At 57.5% G+C, this 15743-nt stretch overlaps 1 protein-coding gene across 1 annotated transcript in view; it reads right to left on the bottom strand.

Annotated features, from left to right (window-relative positions):
* Positions 1-1691: 1691 nt before the first annotated feature.
* Positions 1692-15743, bottom strand: part of ITSN1 (intersectin 1 (SH3 domain protein)) — a 118328-nt gene continuing 104276 nt past the window's right edge. The window contains exons 33-40 of the mRNA XM_004675528.2: positions 15142-15240; positions 13989-14156; positions 12199-12411; positions 11131-11252; positions 10263-10345; positions 9942-10025; positions 8871-9044; positions 1692-6596 (exon numbers count right to left, since the gene is read on the bottom strand). Of these exons, the coding sequence (XP_004675585.1) occupies positions 6448-6596; positions 8871-9044; positions 9942-10025; positions 10263-10345; positions 11131-11252; positions 12199-12411; positions 13989-14156; positions 15142-15240 (1092 nt within the window). The 3' untranslated portion in view covers positions 1692-6447. The remainder of the gene's footprint in view (positions 6597-8870; positions 9045-9941; positions 10026-10262; positions 10346-11130; positions 11253-12198; positions 12412-13988; positions 14157-15141; positions 15241-15743) is intronic.

Here is a 15743-nt window from a genome sequence, read left to right as displayed (position 1 = left end):
GGCATTTTTGCTGCAGATTTCTCACCCGGGAACATGGACACACGCCTCGGACCAGCGGAGAGGCAGCACAGCCCAGAATCAGCCCAGGGCCGGCCGGGTGTGAGCGGCAGCAGAAGGGGGAGACCTCCAGGGCCGAGATCCGAGGTTGGTTAGAAGCCCCTTGAGCTGTGGCCACGTGTGTTTTCAGCGCCCACAAATAGCCACGCTCTCCCCAGAAGGGCCGCTGCTGACACTGACTGCTTAGCAGATGGTGTGTTAGGAGGTGGCTGGCGCGGTGCTCTCAAAACACCATCCATGAAGTGCGGCACGTTCTTGCAGAGGCCCAGAAAGCACCTGCGGCCTCCAGCAGGTCGGGAGGCGAGGGTAAAGGGCAAAGGTCTGGGGGCTTCCTGCCCCTGCCCAGTGGCAGAAAGCAGCCAGGCAGGGCAGGGGTCGGGCTGCGCCTCTGAGGTCCCGTTTCTCTCCCCTAACATCACCCGTCCTACCTTAGGGCCCTAGGTGGGGTCCGGGGCCCCACTGGGAAGTTACTATTCTCAGGGGCATGCAGATACCCCAACACTTGGCCCAGCAGGCCGGTAGGCCGCTCCCTAGCCCAGCCCCCTGGGCAGGCAGGAAGCAGACTCCAGGCCCTGTGGGGCGCTGCCCTTCCCCCACCCACCCCCATCCCGCCCCTGCTACCTGATGGTCACGTGCAGGTGGAGGCTGGAAAAACCTCCTGTCTTCCCAGGGTAGGGAAGACCCACGCAGGCGCCCGACGGCCACTACCACCCAGTGGGGTTAGTGCAAAGTGTCCAGGGCCTCTGGGCTGGAGGCCCACAGGGCAGGCAGCCCCTCCCCCGCCCACACCCTCCAGGGCGCTCAGCCCGCCCCTTCTGCTCACCAGTGCAGGCCCTTTGTGCTTTTGCAGATAAAAGCAGGAGCTTTGAAACATGCCCGCCCCCTCTCACGACCCCCCCCCCCCCGGGGCGCACGGCCCCCACCCAGGCAGAGGCCGGTGAAGCCACCCGCTCCAGAGCCCACTGAAAACAGAGGTGTCCCCTCTGCCCTCACAGGGGACCCTGACTGGGAAGGGCCGGTCTGGGTTTGCCTCTGCCGGCACCACCTCGAAATTCTCGGTAATTTTGTACAAGGAGCTTCGAATTTTCAATTTGTAGCAGGCCCTGAGTGTGACTCGGAACCAGGCCCCCCGTTTCCATGTTCAGACCACACGGGGCTCATTCCCCTGGTGCGTAAGCAAACACACACTAACACGGCACACACATTCTCACACACAAGCCTTCTACGCTAACCGCACAAACACTAACACAACGCACAGGCATGCACATAACACACCCAGACCAGCATGACACCCCACACACACTGAACCCCAGGCTCTTCACCCTGGAAATGCCAGAAGTCTAAGTCTCCCAGCACACTCAACACCCCACTCCCACGCACCCTGATGTCTGTTTACAGCCCTCCTGCCAGCCTGGCCCAAAGTGCACGCAGCAGGGGGGAGACCTCACTTCCACGGAGGTCGCTGAACCCCCAGGGGAGGAGGGGGTGCAGGTTGGGGACCCCAGTCCAGCCCCAAGCCCAGCAACAAGGAAAGGCAACGTGCCACTAGGTGCCCCCGTTCTCGCCTTCCCCTAGCTTCCTAGGCTCCCCCACCCCACCCCACCGCACCCCACCCCACCCCCGCCTGCCGGGTCTCAGCCCACTTGCAGGGGGCGGGGGAGACTCGCCGTCCCAGCTGAGTTGGGTGGAACCTGCGGCCGGGATCCGCCAGGGCACAGCATCGCCCCCTGGCGGAGACGGCGGGTAAGAGGCAGTGACCGCCGCTCTGGGGCCTGAAGAGCCGCCCCGCCTCGCCCCTGCTTCCAGCGCGCTCCTTGCCCTCCACCCCTGTCTTTACAGACACAGACTGGAGGAAATAAGGGATTTGCGTAGAAGAGGAGAAATGCACCGGGCATAGTTTTAGGAACACAGTCACACAGGAATGTTATTGTTTTAAAAGAAAAATGTACAAAACCAAGGTTTCTGGAAGAAAAAAAATGCATTCCTACCAAGCATCAAAAGAAACCCTAATCACTGGTGGATTCTCAGAGAATTTAGAGAAGCACTTAATTCTCTCAAGGCTGACCAAGTAAGCCCCTCCTCAACAGTTTTATTCAGACGATCTCAACACGAAAGGCTGGTGGACTCAGGACAGTCCTATTAAAACGCGACTCACAAAACACCCTGACACACCGTGGGGGCAATTTTTCCCTGACACATGACAGCCGCGTATCACTGGGGAACGAGACTGTTGTATGGGTGTGGTGGGCTCCCAAGGGCAGTCAGAGGGCTCCTTTTAATGGAACTGACTGGACCTGGCGTGACTGAGCTAATTGTTCGGGGGTGGAGATGAGTGTTTACAAGCAGCAGGTGTTATTAAATCATCTACAATTGGGCCAGGAAGGCCGCAGGGGCAGCCCCCACGGGCCCCCTGACCTGATGGGGGTCCCTGAATGAGCGACCCATTCCTGCTGAGGGACTGCTGGGACGGCCCGAAGTGCTGGCCCTGGGTCGGAGCAGGTTACGTACCTTAGCGGAGCCTGATGACCAGCAAACACGCGCTGGGTCTGACACCATGCAGGGTATGGAAACAGGAGTTCTAGAACTTTCTTTCCTTTCAGCTGGCATGAATGACAAGTTCCAAATACAGTGCCCCTCCAGCTATGTCTACACAATACGAAGCAGCTCCCACGAGAGAGGGCTCAGGGCAGGGCCAGGTGAGCCTTGACAGCTGACCTGGGCCATGACCTGCAGCAAGGAGAAGCACCTGGTCGGCTTTCAGCCACCCTGATGCAAACAGGTGTTAGTTTTAGGGTTTTGCCCAGCGCCGCCCGGGGCAGCTCAGGGCACAGGAGGGTTCGCCTCGTCCCTGGTCTTTGGTCACGGACACGCCTGTGTGGCAGGAGCTCAGCCACACGAACTCCCGGCTCGTAGGTGTTCAGCACCTCACTTTCTGGCACACGGTGGTGTAAACAGGTGAAGCAGGTGCGCCGGGAGCCATCGCTGGCCTCACACTAACCGCAGGTCTGAGATGACCCGCTACCTCCAAGCAGCCGAGGCCCATTCCAAAGCATTTACGTCCTCTGCAGAGCTCAGCGCCAAGCCCCTCGGAGAAGGGGTATAAGATAACAGCATGAAATAATAGAAAGCAAGTCCAACGTGCTGTCTCCAAAGGAACTTCTTAAAGTTTTCCAGTCACAATCCTAATTTTCTTTCCATGAATCCAAAAGGCCCGGTCATTAGAAAAAAGCTATTTGAAGCAGTGTGAAATCTTTTTCTCTGCACGTCAAGTATTGGCAAACTCTGACGTATACCCCAAGATCTCCAATGTTCTCACCAAAAAAGAAGCACCTCCTCCATTCTCCACTCCCGATGGGATTCTAGAATGTTCTGCTCCATGAAGCCAATGGCTTTAAGCTGCACTAGCGCTACCCCAGAGAGACAGTGCCTGGCCAGCTCGGAGGGCAGGTGAGCTGTTGCCCAGCCCTGGTGCTTCAGCATGAAGTGCCCCCACCGGCTTCCACCCCAGAGGACCCCGCAGCTCGGATCCCAGCTCATCAACATGGACAATACCAGTGGCTACTTTGCTCATTTTCTGATGGAGTTTTTTCCACCTGGTGCTATTTCAACCAGATGGAACCCATAATTTTCTACACCTGGGTCATGCTTAGGCTGTTCAAAGAATCAAGAAGAGAAAGGCTTTCTGGGAGCGCTACCTCTCCATCAGTGGATCCATCGGGACTTGTCATTCAAAGACCTGGTTTCTCAGGTCCCCGGTGACTTCGGCCTAGAAGGTCCCTCTTCCCGAGGCAAGCCAGCCTGGGTGTGAACAAGCCACCTACAGGCACAGCACTCCTGGTGTGACACAGAGACAAGGCTCTACCTGCCTCCAGGGAGGCGACAGCAGGGTAGGGGAGGGGTGCGTAAGGACCCAGGTCAGGAGAGCTGGTCTAGGAAGGGCAGCCCCAGGGGTGCCTGTCCTCAGGGAGCTGCCAGGGGGCAGGACAGACCCTCAAGGGGCGGGACGAGGTGCAGTGGGGCCGGGAGAGGGCATCTGAGGCTGTATCAGAATGCAGGTGCAGCGGCCAGAGAGACCCAGGCTGAGAAGACCAAGAGCTGAGCAGCAGAGAGCTGCCTGGCCGGGGCATTGCCCTCGGGAACTGGTGCCCGAAGGTAGACCTGAAGGAACAGTGGTCAGAGCAAGTGCCCCACGCATCCCCCACATGCCTATGTCCCCCGTCAGGGCCCTGGGTCATAGCTCACCCTCCCCAGGGCCGCCCTAACTCACCCCTCAGTGCCACTGGTCACATTAGAAACGACACGGGAGGGTCAAGGACATTGGTCTAGATTCGCCACCCTGGAGGAGGCTCCCTGAGATGCTCGGGATGGTCCCTTGGGCAAAAAAGACTCACGTCGCTTATGCGGGTACATTGGCTCCCATAGTGGGTTTCTACGGGCGACGTGGGTGCCAGGCACAAGAGGACTATGAGATGTTCATCAGGGCGCCGTTGAGCAGTGACATCCGACAGTTACAGAAGAAGAAAAGGGGGCATGAGACAGACCGGACTGTGAGCCCGGTACCTCCCGTCCACGCGTTTGGGACTTACTGTCCCCCAGGGATGGCACGGCCGTTATAAACTCCCACACAGGCTGCTGGGGCTAGAAGCGGGGGTGGGTGGGGGTTGGCGCCTACTTGCAGATTTTGTTTAAAAGGATCTTCACGACATCAAAAAGATACACAAACTGAAAGTATTTTCACCAGGTTTTCTGCTCGCTAGGGGTAAACAGCTACACGGCTGAAGTTCAGCTTGGCCTAGACAGTCGAGAGGGAAGTTTCTAACTAAAGGATATATCTGTTTGTTTCAAAAAATACTTATGTCTGTTCTCGATACAAAATTCTACGCTATCGTCAATAAATAAATAATAAGGTGTTTCTTAAAAGTATGAAATGTAAACTTTTGGTCCTTTCCAATGCACACACACGCGCGCACACACACATTTTAAAAGCTGCCTAGCTGCCTGCAGCAGGAGTGAGCTCGGCGGACGCACATGTCTGTGGTCAGCTTCCTCCTGGGCGGTTCCTCGGTGTTGAGGCTACGTCTACGTCTAAGGACCTACGGTGAGAGGCTTAACCCAGAGGCTAAACTCCGCTACCGGGAACATGCAAAGGACTTCTTGTGGCCACAGCAGCCTGGAATTAAGAGAACACCAGCATGCAAACGAAAGACAACTCACACTTTTCATTAGCAAGTCAGGTTAGTGTCTACGTGACCAGCCTATCTCCTAGCATTTAAGGGGGAAAAAATCAAAGAACTCAAACCAACCAGCTTGGCACGTGGCGTGACCCCGACCCTGGACAGCAGCACTTGTGGCCCTGACTGACAGGTAGCTTGTGTATGGGGGGCGGGGGCAGGGGAAAGAGTCTCAGGTCCTGCTCCCGGGGTCTTCTCCTGACCCCGTGATAGATTTCCTTCACACCTTTCCACCCACCCGGATTGTCACTTTTATTTTTCACACCTTGGGGATTCTTTGTGGAGGGGAGGATAGTACCAAAGACGGCCCCCAAAACTTCCTGGGGCACTCAGGAACCTCGCTCGAGCCAGGCTCACTCAATTGAGAACAGGCTCAGAGCTGGCTGCCCACCATAAACAGCGCAGAAACCCAGACCAGAGGATTTTCCAACTGGGCTGGCCACCAGAACCCAGCCCCCTGATGAAGTAGCCTTTTGGGGACCCACGTGGCTATCAGGCTCTCCCCCCACCTCCCGGCATGCTGGGAGTCCTGACTCATGGCCCGAGAGTAGTAAGTGATTGCTTCCATTGACATCTATCAACAAGAGACCTCGAAGGGACTGGAATGGTTCTTACGAAACACCTGCTGGAATCTTCCACAGACCAGCCCCCGGAGGAGCTAGCCCAGGGCCTGATCCGGAGGCCACTCCCACAGGGATTCGCACGGGTGGCAGGTCCCATGAGGCCCTGGCAGGGGGTGAGATTCTGAAGCAACGACGGGATCGCCACCCGTGTCCACACGAAGGACAAGGGGCTGGCCTGGGCGCTGGGAGAGGTAAGAACTAGGAGGGTGACGTGAGAGCCCAGAAACACAGACGTCGCATTCATAAGTCTATTGTACAGTGACCAGACCCACGTCTCCAGCCCTGGGCTGGGTCAGGCTCCCCGCGGAAGCCTAGAGCCGAGAGGAGACCAGCGAGGGAAAACACAGCTTTGTCTCTGAAAGTGGGAAGTTGTCAGGGTGCAGGGTGGATTGTCAGAGTGATTCCTAGGAGCTCTGAGAGGCCTGTCTGAGCTGGCCAGTCGCCCTGTGGCCAGATACCACGTCCTGATGGCAGATGAGCGACTGTGCTTCCAGACAGCTCTGGCCGCGCTGGGATGGCCGAGCGCCTCGGGCCCCCTAGGGCTCATCAAACAACTGCAGGTCCAAGCGGACCACAATCTCTCCCGTGGGGACCTCGTGCAGCAGGAGACACTTGGTCACCGGGCCCTTGGATCCCTGGTCCTTCTTGATGTCGGCCACGCGGATCTCCGTCCTGCCCAAAAAATCTGGAAGGAGAACAGACAGACCCGGCTCAGAGGGAGGTTCCTTCTCCCCCGGACCAGTCTTTGGCACGTCGGGAATTTCCCAGTCAACTGCTTTTATAGTTTTCCTTCCTCTAAGGGGACAGGGTCAGTGTTCAGGAATCCGGGAGCCACATGGCAGCGCACACTTTTTGAAAGGCACGAGGAGAGGTGGGCTGATGACACAGCCTGCTGCGGAAGGCGATCCGGTTTGTCCTTAGAAAACTAAAAACGGAAATGCCACAAGGCCCAGCACCCCACTCCCCGGCATCTAGCCAAAGATCTACTCGCTCTACAGGGCTCTACAGGTGGGAGGCCGGGATCGGGAGACGTGGGCCGTCGCTGTGGCCACGATTCGTGCAGCAGGAACGCGGCTGGCGGCCACCCGCAGCAGCGTGGAGGGGTCTGAGCGGATGGCGTGCGGTCAAGCGAGCCAGAACGACAAAGACACATGCTAGGCGTTTGTACAGCTGACCGGCTGACCGAGGCCAATATTCGCAAAAACCAGCGAACCTTAATAAGCGGGTCTGAGGGAGGACGGGACAGAAGGAGAGGAGGGATGATGGACACAGACAAGCGGAGTGGAGAGGGAAGGACGTGGGGAGGGGACGAGGGAGTCAGGACGGAGTGGACAGGCAGGCCACCGACGCCGACACTGGGGGCCTGGGAGGGTTGTGAGCGTCCCGCGGGGCCGCGCGGGCTGGAGGCCGCGTCCGTGAGTGTGAAGACATCACGCGGGGAGGCGGCTTTTCTGGGGCGAAAACTCAAGGGCAGTTTCTCCAGGGCGGGTCGGAAGCGCAAGCTTCCTCTCAGGAGCTGGAGGAGCGTGAGCTGGGCCTGTCCCTGCAGCCTCCGTCCCGGTTGGGGGTGGGGGGGTCGGAGGCAAAGTGGGGTCCGCAGGGCCCGCAGGCCTCCAGCAAGGCGCCGCAGCGAACTCAACACCGCTTTTCATCAGCTATGGAGCATGAGAACGGTGTGCCCGGTGTGCCCGTGTGGGAGGGGACCGCTTCTAAATGCCATCAAAGCTGATGATGCCTCCCGGGGTTCGCGCACAGCAGGTACTGGGGCGTAGGGTGACCCAGGGGCTCCTGCGGAGGAAAGAGCCTCTTCCCAGCTTCCCCTGTAGCACCCGGGCTTCCGTCTAACGGCGGAAGGATCCGGGTTGATTTTGTGCCGATTTGCATTTATTGGAAATAATCTCTAATGTCAAATCAACACGAGGATTTTCAACTTACCCCTGAGAGGTCTCATCAGTGTGTCATTACTGCATCATTGAAAGAATAAAAATTAAAAGGAACAACCGATCCAACCTCAAACCTTGACGAGCCAGAATAACAGACTGACCAGGCTGTATCCCAACACGGAGCCAGCCAGGGGACTGGTCAGTGGCCAGCAGCGCCCAACTGTCCACGCGAGAGCTCTTTCCAGAGCCACACGCACCTGGTGTGCTCCTTTGACAGTGAGCTTTCCACAGCCGTCCTCTGCCCACCTGTGGCTATGCAGGTGCTTCTTTCCACCCGCTCTCTCCCTCTGCAGGGCAGCAGCCTCCTGCCCGCCAGTGCCCTGCACCTGCCGGGACCTGTCTGCACTGACCTCCCTCAGCTCAGGCCACCTCCTAAGGCTGCTGGCCTGCAGCCATGCAGAACTCTCTGCAAACCTGTCCCTCGGGGCAGCTCTTCCTCCGGCTTGTGCCTACGCAAGGGTCTTTTCCTCTCCTGTCTCTTTCTAATAAATTTCCTCTTTAAATAAAAAGAATTTTTTTAATCGCTTTCAACCATTCCCTGAAATGTTGGCCAGAGCTGCCCTCTATCGGGCCCAAAGCAGAAACACAAACTGTCTGCAGGAACCTTCCCCCACCACAACCCCGCCCCTTTGAGCAGCCAGAAACGCCACCCAGGGGGCTGAGTCCTCACCCCCCAACATTTTTCTGGCTCATCTGACCAGTTTTATCCCCTGCGACCAGGACTTGTGGCCAAGGACAAAGCGCTGAGGCTTTGGGGTGCCTCCTTATTGGGAGGGAAGAACAGGGGTGCTCTTTGTCCTGGGCAGCTGGACCAAGAGTGAGTGCCTCCTTCTCTGAAATTGGGGACCAGCAGGGGTTCCCTTTGAGGGGAAGCTATGCTGGCCGTTCGCCAACCTCAGCTCTCCAGAGGGAAGCCCAGGGAATTCTGGGAGCCAGGTTCCCAGGTAGAGAACACTGGCCCCAGAAAGCAGGCGGCAAAAAAGGGGTCACCGGGCGGAGGGGGGCACCCCACTCACCGTCTGGAGAGAACTGGTCCCTCTCAAACACGGTTATGCAGAGAACCTCCTGCTCCAGGTCTCTGATGAAGAACTGGCAGTTGGAGTTCCACTTAGGGTTCAGGGTGTCCTGGATGGTCTTGGTGATGTGACACTGGGATCCCATGGTCACCTCGCAGTAGGGGTTGCTCTTCCCTGCGGCGAAGTGACAGCCGGGTGACCCCTGCTGGCCGCGGGCTCTCACCGGCAGAGAGCGACACGGACCCCACCCCGGCGGCGGGACCCCCATTGCCACGCTTAGTACGTGACACAAAATGGAGGGTCCAGGCAAAAAGACGCCCACAATTTAGCTTGGTACTGAGCACGCCCAGGCTCTTCTCGCCTGCCCAGGCACAGCTCGCGCGGGAGAGGGGGCAGGGAAAAGCAAGCCGGTGGGAAGGGTCAGAAAACTGTAACTCGGGCGCTCCCTGGTGGCTCTCCGAAGCCACTGCAGCACGAGTTCGATTCCCCGCGGACCAGGGCAGCGGGCCACAGAGCGCCGCAGACCTCTCCTGACCCGCCCGCTGCTCCCCTCAGCAGTGTACTTTGTCCATCTGCCTGTTTGCGCCCCAGCCTGCACCTCTGGCCTGTACCCCGGTTCTGTATGCGCAAAGAAATCTTTAAAAAAGAAAGGGACATTAAGGGCCCTCCCTGGTGGCGCAGCGGGTTAAAGCACAGCACTGAGAAGCTAAAGCCACTTCCACATGAGTTCGATCCCCGCCTGCCCCGGAGGTGACCACATGGCGCGGCAGACCTCTCCTGACCCGCCCGCTGCTCCCCTCAGCACTGTACTTTGTCAGTCGGCCTGTCCTGCTCCCCACTCTGTCTCTGGTGAAGCCTCTCACCCCCCACACCTCTGGCCTGTACCCCAGTTCTGTAAGCATGAATAAATAAATAAATCTTTTAAACAAAAACTGTAAGTCTTGACTTTTAACCAGTGCTAGAAAAATCCGTTCTGAAAGGAATTTGGGGTGCCAGAAATAGCGCTGCGTTTAAGGCCAGGTGGGGGCGGGCAGGCCAAAGGGGTGTCTTGGCTGGCCGGAGGGGCCTTACCGTGGGAGCGACAGGGCTTCAGCTCGATGCCTTCAACGACATTCACCATCAGCCTCCCGATGCCTGTGGCCCTTTGGGAACGGACTGGGAGGGCGAGGAGACAGCATGGGGTGTGACACAGACGGGGCTCCCGGCCCACGGCAGACCCAGCTCCCCCTGGCCTGAACAGGCCTCCCTGCTCCCGCCGGGCCCTCCGCCCTTCAGCTGCACCTGCTCTCCCGCCCCCACCCCCGCCCCCACCTCCAGGCCCATGTCCAGCTCTAAGAGTCCTGAGCCCAAGCACAGGGCAGGAGCCACGCGCCTGCCACGAGCAGTGCTTACCCAGGTATGCCTTCTCCCGCTTCTTCTTCTCCGTCTCTATGTAGAGCTCGGAAGCGGCTTTGATCTTCTGCACCCATGCAGTCCTTGGAAAGGAAAAGACAAAAAGGTGCCTGACAGATCTCAGGAGACGCCTCACGGCTTCGGGCTCGAAGTCCGCCCCGGGACTCCGCATCGTCCCTTTGCTTTGAACAACGAGCCCTCGGCAGAGTCCAGTTCTGTGTCAGGTCTCACGGCTGAGAAAGGCAGGCGGGGGTGTGTTTGCAGATGTGCTCAAGACCGTCTCCGTGTCCCGGGGAGAGTGGACAAGGCGAGCCTGGCGGGGAGCTGTCCGGAGCCAGGGCAGCGCTCACTGACCCACCGGGGGGTGGCCAAGCCCCTCCAGGCAGGGACGCTGCTTCTCCGGCTACCCCCAGAGGCACCAGCACAACCCCTCAGCCAGGTCCTTGCTTGACACAAACGCTGGTGGGGGAATGGGCTTCGCTCTGGGTCAAGTTCACCCTCAGGACACAGTCGATTTCCCCTGGCTTCAGAGCAGAGTCTTGAAGACAAAGCTGAAGCCCAGATGCCAGCCAGGGCCCAGCTCGCCCCCAGACTGCTTCCCTCTGGTGCCAGCTGGGCCACCGTGGGAAACCTGAGATGCCCCTTTATCTCAGACAATGCTGAAAACGGCTTTCAGAGTTCTCACGCAAAATTATTTTCAAGTCTCTTTAATCTGACCAAGCCATGCGATGCGTCCCACTCCTAAGAGGCCACAGTGAGAGGGGCCCCCCGCCCCTGGCCGCTGGGAGGGGCCGGGGCCTGCTGGCATGCTCAGCGCCCGCCGCGTGTCTGCAGCTGGTGCCCAGGTGTGGGGCAGGGCAGGTCTCACCTTTCGTTTATGCTTTCGGCCCGCAGGGTGTAGACGCGGTCGATGTGGGAAATATGGAAAATGGGCTCGTCCCCAGACGGGTCGGTGGGTAACTTCACCAGAACCTCGTTGAGGAAAATGGGCTGAAAAATCAGGCACAGTCGTCAGATGAGCAGATCGGCCCGCCAGTAAGTATGATGACTGCGTGTGTGCTGATGTGTAGACAAGGCCCAGAAAGCCGCGTGTGTGTGAGGGCGGGGCGGGGCGTGTTCCAGGAGGCCGCAGCAGAGTGGTGATGCTGTGTCGACACCAACTTCCAGAGATGGCAAGTTACTGCCCTGGATTCCTGCGGCCCTGCTGCAGCTAATATTCACATCCTGCATCCAGTTAATATTCACATCCCGAGTGAGAGCTGGCTGCTTTGTCTCCCCCTTGGCAAGCCCTCATCAGCAGGCTCATCATCATGTCACCACCAAGCAGTTCCCTCCAGAGATGTTCATCCAGCTTCTATCTCCCTGCTCTGCTTCTCAACATAAGACGAACTGCTGCTTCCGGGGAAAAATCGTGAAAACATCCCCACAGAGACAAATTCAGAAAAGCAGTATCCCTGACACGAAAACACCCCTCCCGGCCAAGTCGGTGGAGCAGAAGACAGACAGACAGCCAGCTTGGGGAAGCCGAGCACCCCGTCCGGACTGCTCCGTGCTGGGCAGGTGAGGACACGCAGACTTCCCAGCCTCCTTTGGGGAGCGCTCCGGGACGTCCGGAAGATGGGCGCTTGAGCCCTGACCCCAGACTTCCCACCCCAGCCCCTGCATGCTCGGCCACCAGCCCCTACAGAGAGGGGTGCCTTGCTCCCCTCGGCAGCTTTACAAGCTCCTAGATGGCTCATCGATCCAACGCAGCCTCCTTCCTTTCACGCTGCCACGGAGCCACGGTGGGACCCCGTCACCCTCCTCTGGCGCCCTCAGCCCTGGCTCTCCGCTGGGCCCTTTCTGCACCGTGGTCCCCAGCCCCACAGCCCACCTGGCTCCTTCTGGAAACTCCTCCTCACACCAGCCCTGACCTTGCGCCTGCATGCTCACTTACTGTTTTGTACATCTTGTACTGCAGGTTGGATTTGGGGCTGAAGACTTTGTCGGTGCCGGAGGAGCCCAGCGGCTTGATGATCTGGGTGAGCAGGAGGAAGTCGTTGAAGAGGAAGCCGTATAGCTCCTTGTTGCTCTTGGCCTTGTAGAGCTTCCCACTGTGCAGAAACTTGCGTGGCCCCAAGCAGTTGGTCACCGAGTTGAACACAAGTTGCTGAGAAAGGAAAACAAGACCCAAAGAAGAGGCGATGAACAGAGGTTTGGATGTCTCTCTGGTCTGGGAGCTGGGGCTCCCTGGATCTGGTCTGCTCAACTCAAAGACTGGCGCTTCCAGACGGTGCTTTTGGGGTCTGAGCGCCATGACGAGTTTGGTCCTAGCCCCTAGTGCTCATACCCTGGGGGCCTGCGAGTGTCTCAGGGTGATGCTTGCTCTTCTCCCTGTTATTACTGGAAGAAGTCGAGACCCCCAGCCTCTCCCACCTGCCTGAAATCATGTGGAGGCCGGCCAGTGCGTGAACAAAGGGTCATCATCATCACTACTAGGGACAAGCGCCTCACGCTTGTGAGAACGGCATGTAAATGATAAATAGATGAATCAATGAGAGAAGCAAGTATTAGCAAGGGTGCAGAGAAAAAGGGAGCCCTCGTTCACTGTGGTGGGAATGTAAATTGGTGCGGCCACTCGGGAAAACAGTATGGAGCTTCCTCAAAAAAATAAGTAAATAGAGCTGTTGTATAGTCCGGCTATTCCAGTCTAAGGATGTAGTCAAACAACATGACACACCCAGTGACAGCTCCCTGCACTCGAGGTCACTGCAGCTCCCTTCACCACCGCCAAGTCATGGGAGCAAGCTAAGTGCCCGGACAGAGTGGAGCAAGAAGATGTGCTGTATAAGGATAACAGAATATTACTTGGCTGTCAAAAAGGTGAACTCCAGGGCCTTCCCGGTGGCACACGGTCTTCTGTGTCAGCACTATGAAGCAATTCAAAGCCACTGCAGCCGAGTTTGATCCCCAGCCAGGGAGTGACCCACAGGGCACAGCAGGCCTCTCCTGTCTCCCCACTGCTCCCTTCAGCATGAGATCAGATGGACAAAGAACATGGTTTCACTCACAGGGGGAATGGAAAGGAGCAAAGAGCCAGCAGGCCGGGCTCACACAGTGGGAACCACGACTTTCCACCTTGGAATGACCAGCTTTGCAATGTCCAGGAATATGTTTTAAAAGTATTGATAAATGCATGAGAAGCACTTGTAGGAGAAAGACACAAGAAAGAAACCAGAGATTTGAGAAAATAAATAGAGCTGCTGCCATAGAAACGAGAATACAGCTGACCTTTGAACAACACGGGAGCAGGGGCCCTGCACCCCTCTCTTGTCCAAAAATGGGCATAGAATTTATAGCGACTAATCATCTCAGTAGGGAGCCCAAGGCACAATGTCAGCAGCCAACCGACACACGTCTCGTATACGTGTCATATGTTTATCCTTAAAGTAAGCGAGAAAGAGAGGATGTTATAAGAAATTCTCCAAGTCGATTGATAGCTCTGGGCTGTGTCTCTATCATCAATTTCACCGTTGGTATCACAAGAATATCTGAGCCTGGACAGCCCATGTTGCTCAAGGGTCCACTCTCATGAAACAAACAATTCAGCGGGCGGATTAAGGAGCAGGTCACCAGCTACTCCAGCGAGGGGCAGGAGAGCGGGTGGCGAGCAAGGCGGACAGACGGACGTTCTCCTGCCCTCAGGCTGGCTGCCGAGGCCCAGCAGGCGTGGCTAGCCGGCCCTACCTCAGACAGGCCCTCACACTGCACGTGAGCCTGAATCCACTCCAGCCGGTCGGAGTTCTCCTTCTCCCGCACCCCTTCGTTGACCTGGGAGCACAGCTCTTCCGCCTTCTCCAGAGCGTGCTTCAAGTGGCTGTGGTCGGGGTGGTTTTCAGGGGTGTTTTCTAGAATCTGCAGAGGTCAGAGACAGCGGCTTCAGGCAGTTGGTGGGCCTGGGTGGGCTGTCCCGCGGCTGGGGCCCGGCAGGAGCAGGGGCGACTTGGCCCTTCTGAGCCTCTCGGAGAACTCACTGTGCAGTGACCGTCGACCACGCCTCACTGTGGGGTACCCGGTGGGGTGCCCTTGGAGGTCAGGGATGCTGTATCACTTATACCTGGGGTGCAGGAGGGCTGTGCCTGAAGCAAGGGCAATAATGTGTGGGCTTCTCCCTACAGAATGTCTCTCTCCTGGTCCATCAACTGCACAGAGAAGGGAGCTCTAAGTATAGCAACAGGGAAGCTGAGAGTAAATTCTATAGTATTAGATTAAAAGTGGAGGGTCAGTGTGAACGCAGCGGGTACGATAATCCACAGCGCTGCTCTAGGAGTCTGTCTGCACGTCCCGGCGTGAGTGTGTGCGTGTGGACGGACACGCATTCATTCCCGCCTCTGCCCGAGCCAGACCCAGACGTGTCCGGAGCAAAAACTCTCCACTTACGGCCCCAGGTCCACAATGCCTGGCCAGGGGCTGGCCTCTGTGTGGCGACCTCCTCGCGGCTCAGAGGGCTCCTGCGTCTGTTGGCCCATTTTGGTGAACAGCTTTAGGTGGGAACCACCAAACTCTAGTTCTTCCCCTTTTACTTTGGTGTTGACTTTCTTGACGTCACAGCAGAAAAACAAACAGCCCCTAGTCTCAGCGCTGGAACTCTCACAGTCACATTTATTTCTTGCTGATAAAATCAAGACCTAATGAGCGCTCACTCTGTGTGTCGCAGGGAAAGAACCCAGAGAGGAGCTCTGGTTTCCCAGGGGGCGGGGGGGTGGGGGGTGAGGGAGTCCCCCAGTGGTTATTAATATGACACTGTTGGCATGTGACTTGTGCACAGCAGCCTGGTGCTGGCTGGGGAGCTCCCGTGACCCGGGCCCCGCCAGGCCCTCCCTGCCCTTTCGGTACTCACGTTTTTAATGATGAGTGGGTATCTGGTGACCCGCTGCATGGGCTTCAGTATAAAGCTAGAGAGGGGCATCCCTTTGCACCGGGGGTCCATGGCCAGCCTCTGAAATGAGAGATTTTTTAAATGTGCTTATGAACTCTTAAGGAGGGGAGGACTGAGGAAGAAGGGGAGACAGGGAGAGAGGCGGGGCCATGAGCCCCCTGTCCTGGGCCAGGGGCAGCATTTCCCCGAAGCTGAAGCTCCTACACACTCAGTGTCATGAGCTCATTCGGCCTGGCCCTGGGCTGAGGCCCCAGGTGGGCACTACCTGCAGGCCCAGCCTACCGAGTCCTGTTTCTTAGTCAGATCTCCCTGTTTAGCATGACTCTAGTGAGTCCGTTCCTTGGTTAGCAAACCAAAGCATTTCCTGTTGAGAAAGGGGATGAAGGGGAAGCTGTAGGTGTCACTGTCGCCAAAAAAAAAAAATGGCACTTTACCTCAGGATGATGGCTCAGCTAGCATGATTACGGCCCCCAAATGCCTGTGGTGTAAAGATGTATCATCACCGCCACCACCACCATTCTCATCACCACCACCACCACCACCATCACCCATCACCACCATCA

The sequence above is a fragment of the Condylura cristata genome, unplaced genomic scaffold, assembly GCF_000260355.1.
Source record: "Condylura cristata isolate star-nosed mole 26May11 unplaced genomic scaffold, ConCri1.0 scaffold00003, whole genome shotgun sequence".
Taxonomy (NCBI): Eukaryota; Metazoa; Chordata; class Mammalia; order Eulipotyphla; family Talpidae; genus Condylura; species Condylura cristata.
Note: the sequence above shows the minus strand (reverse complement) of the source record. Positions and strands in the feature narration are given on the sequence as shown.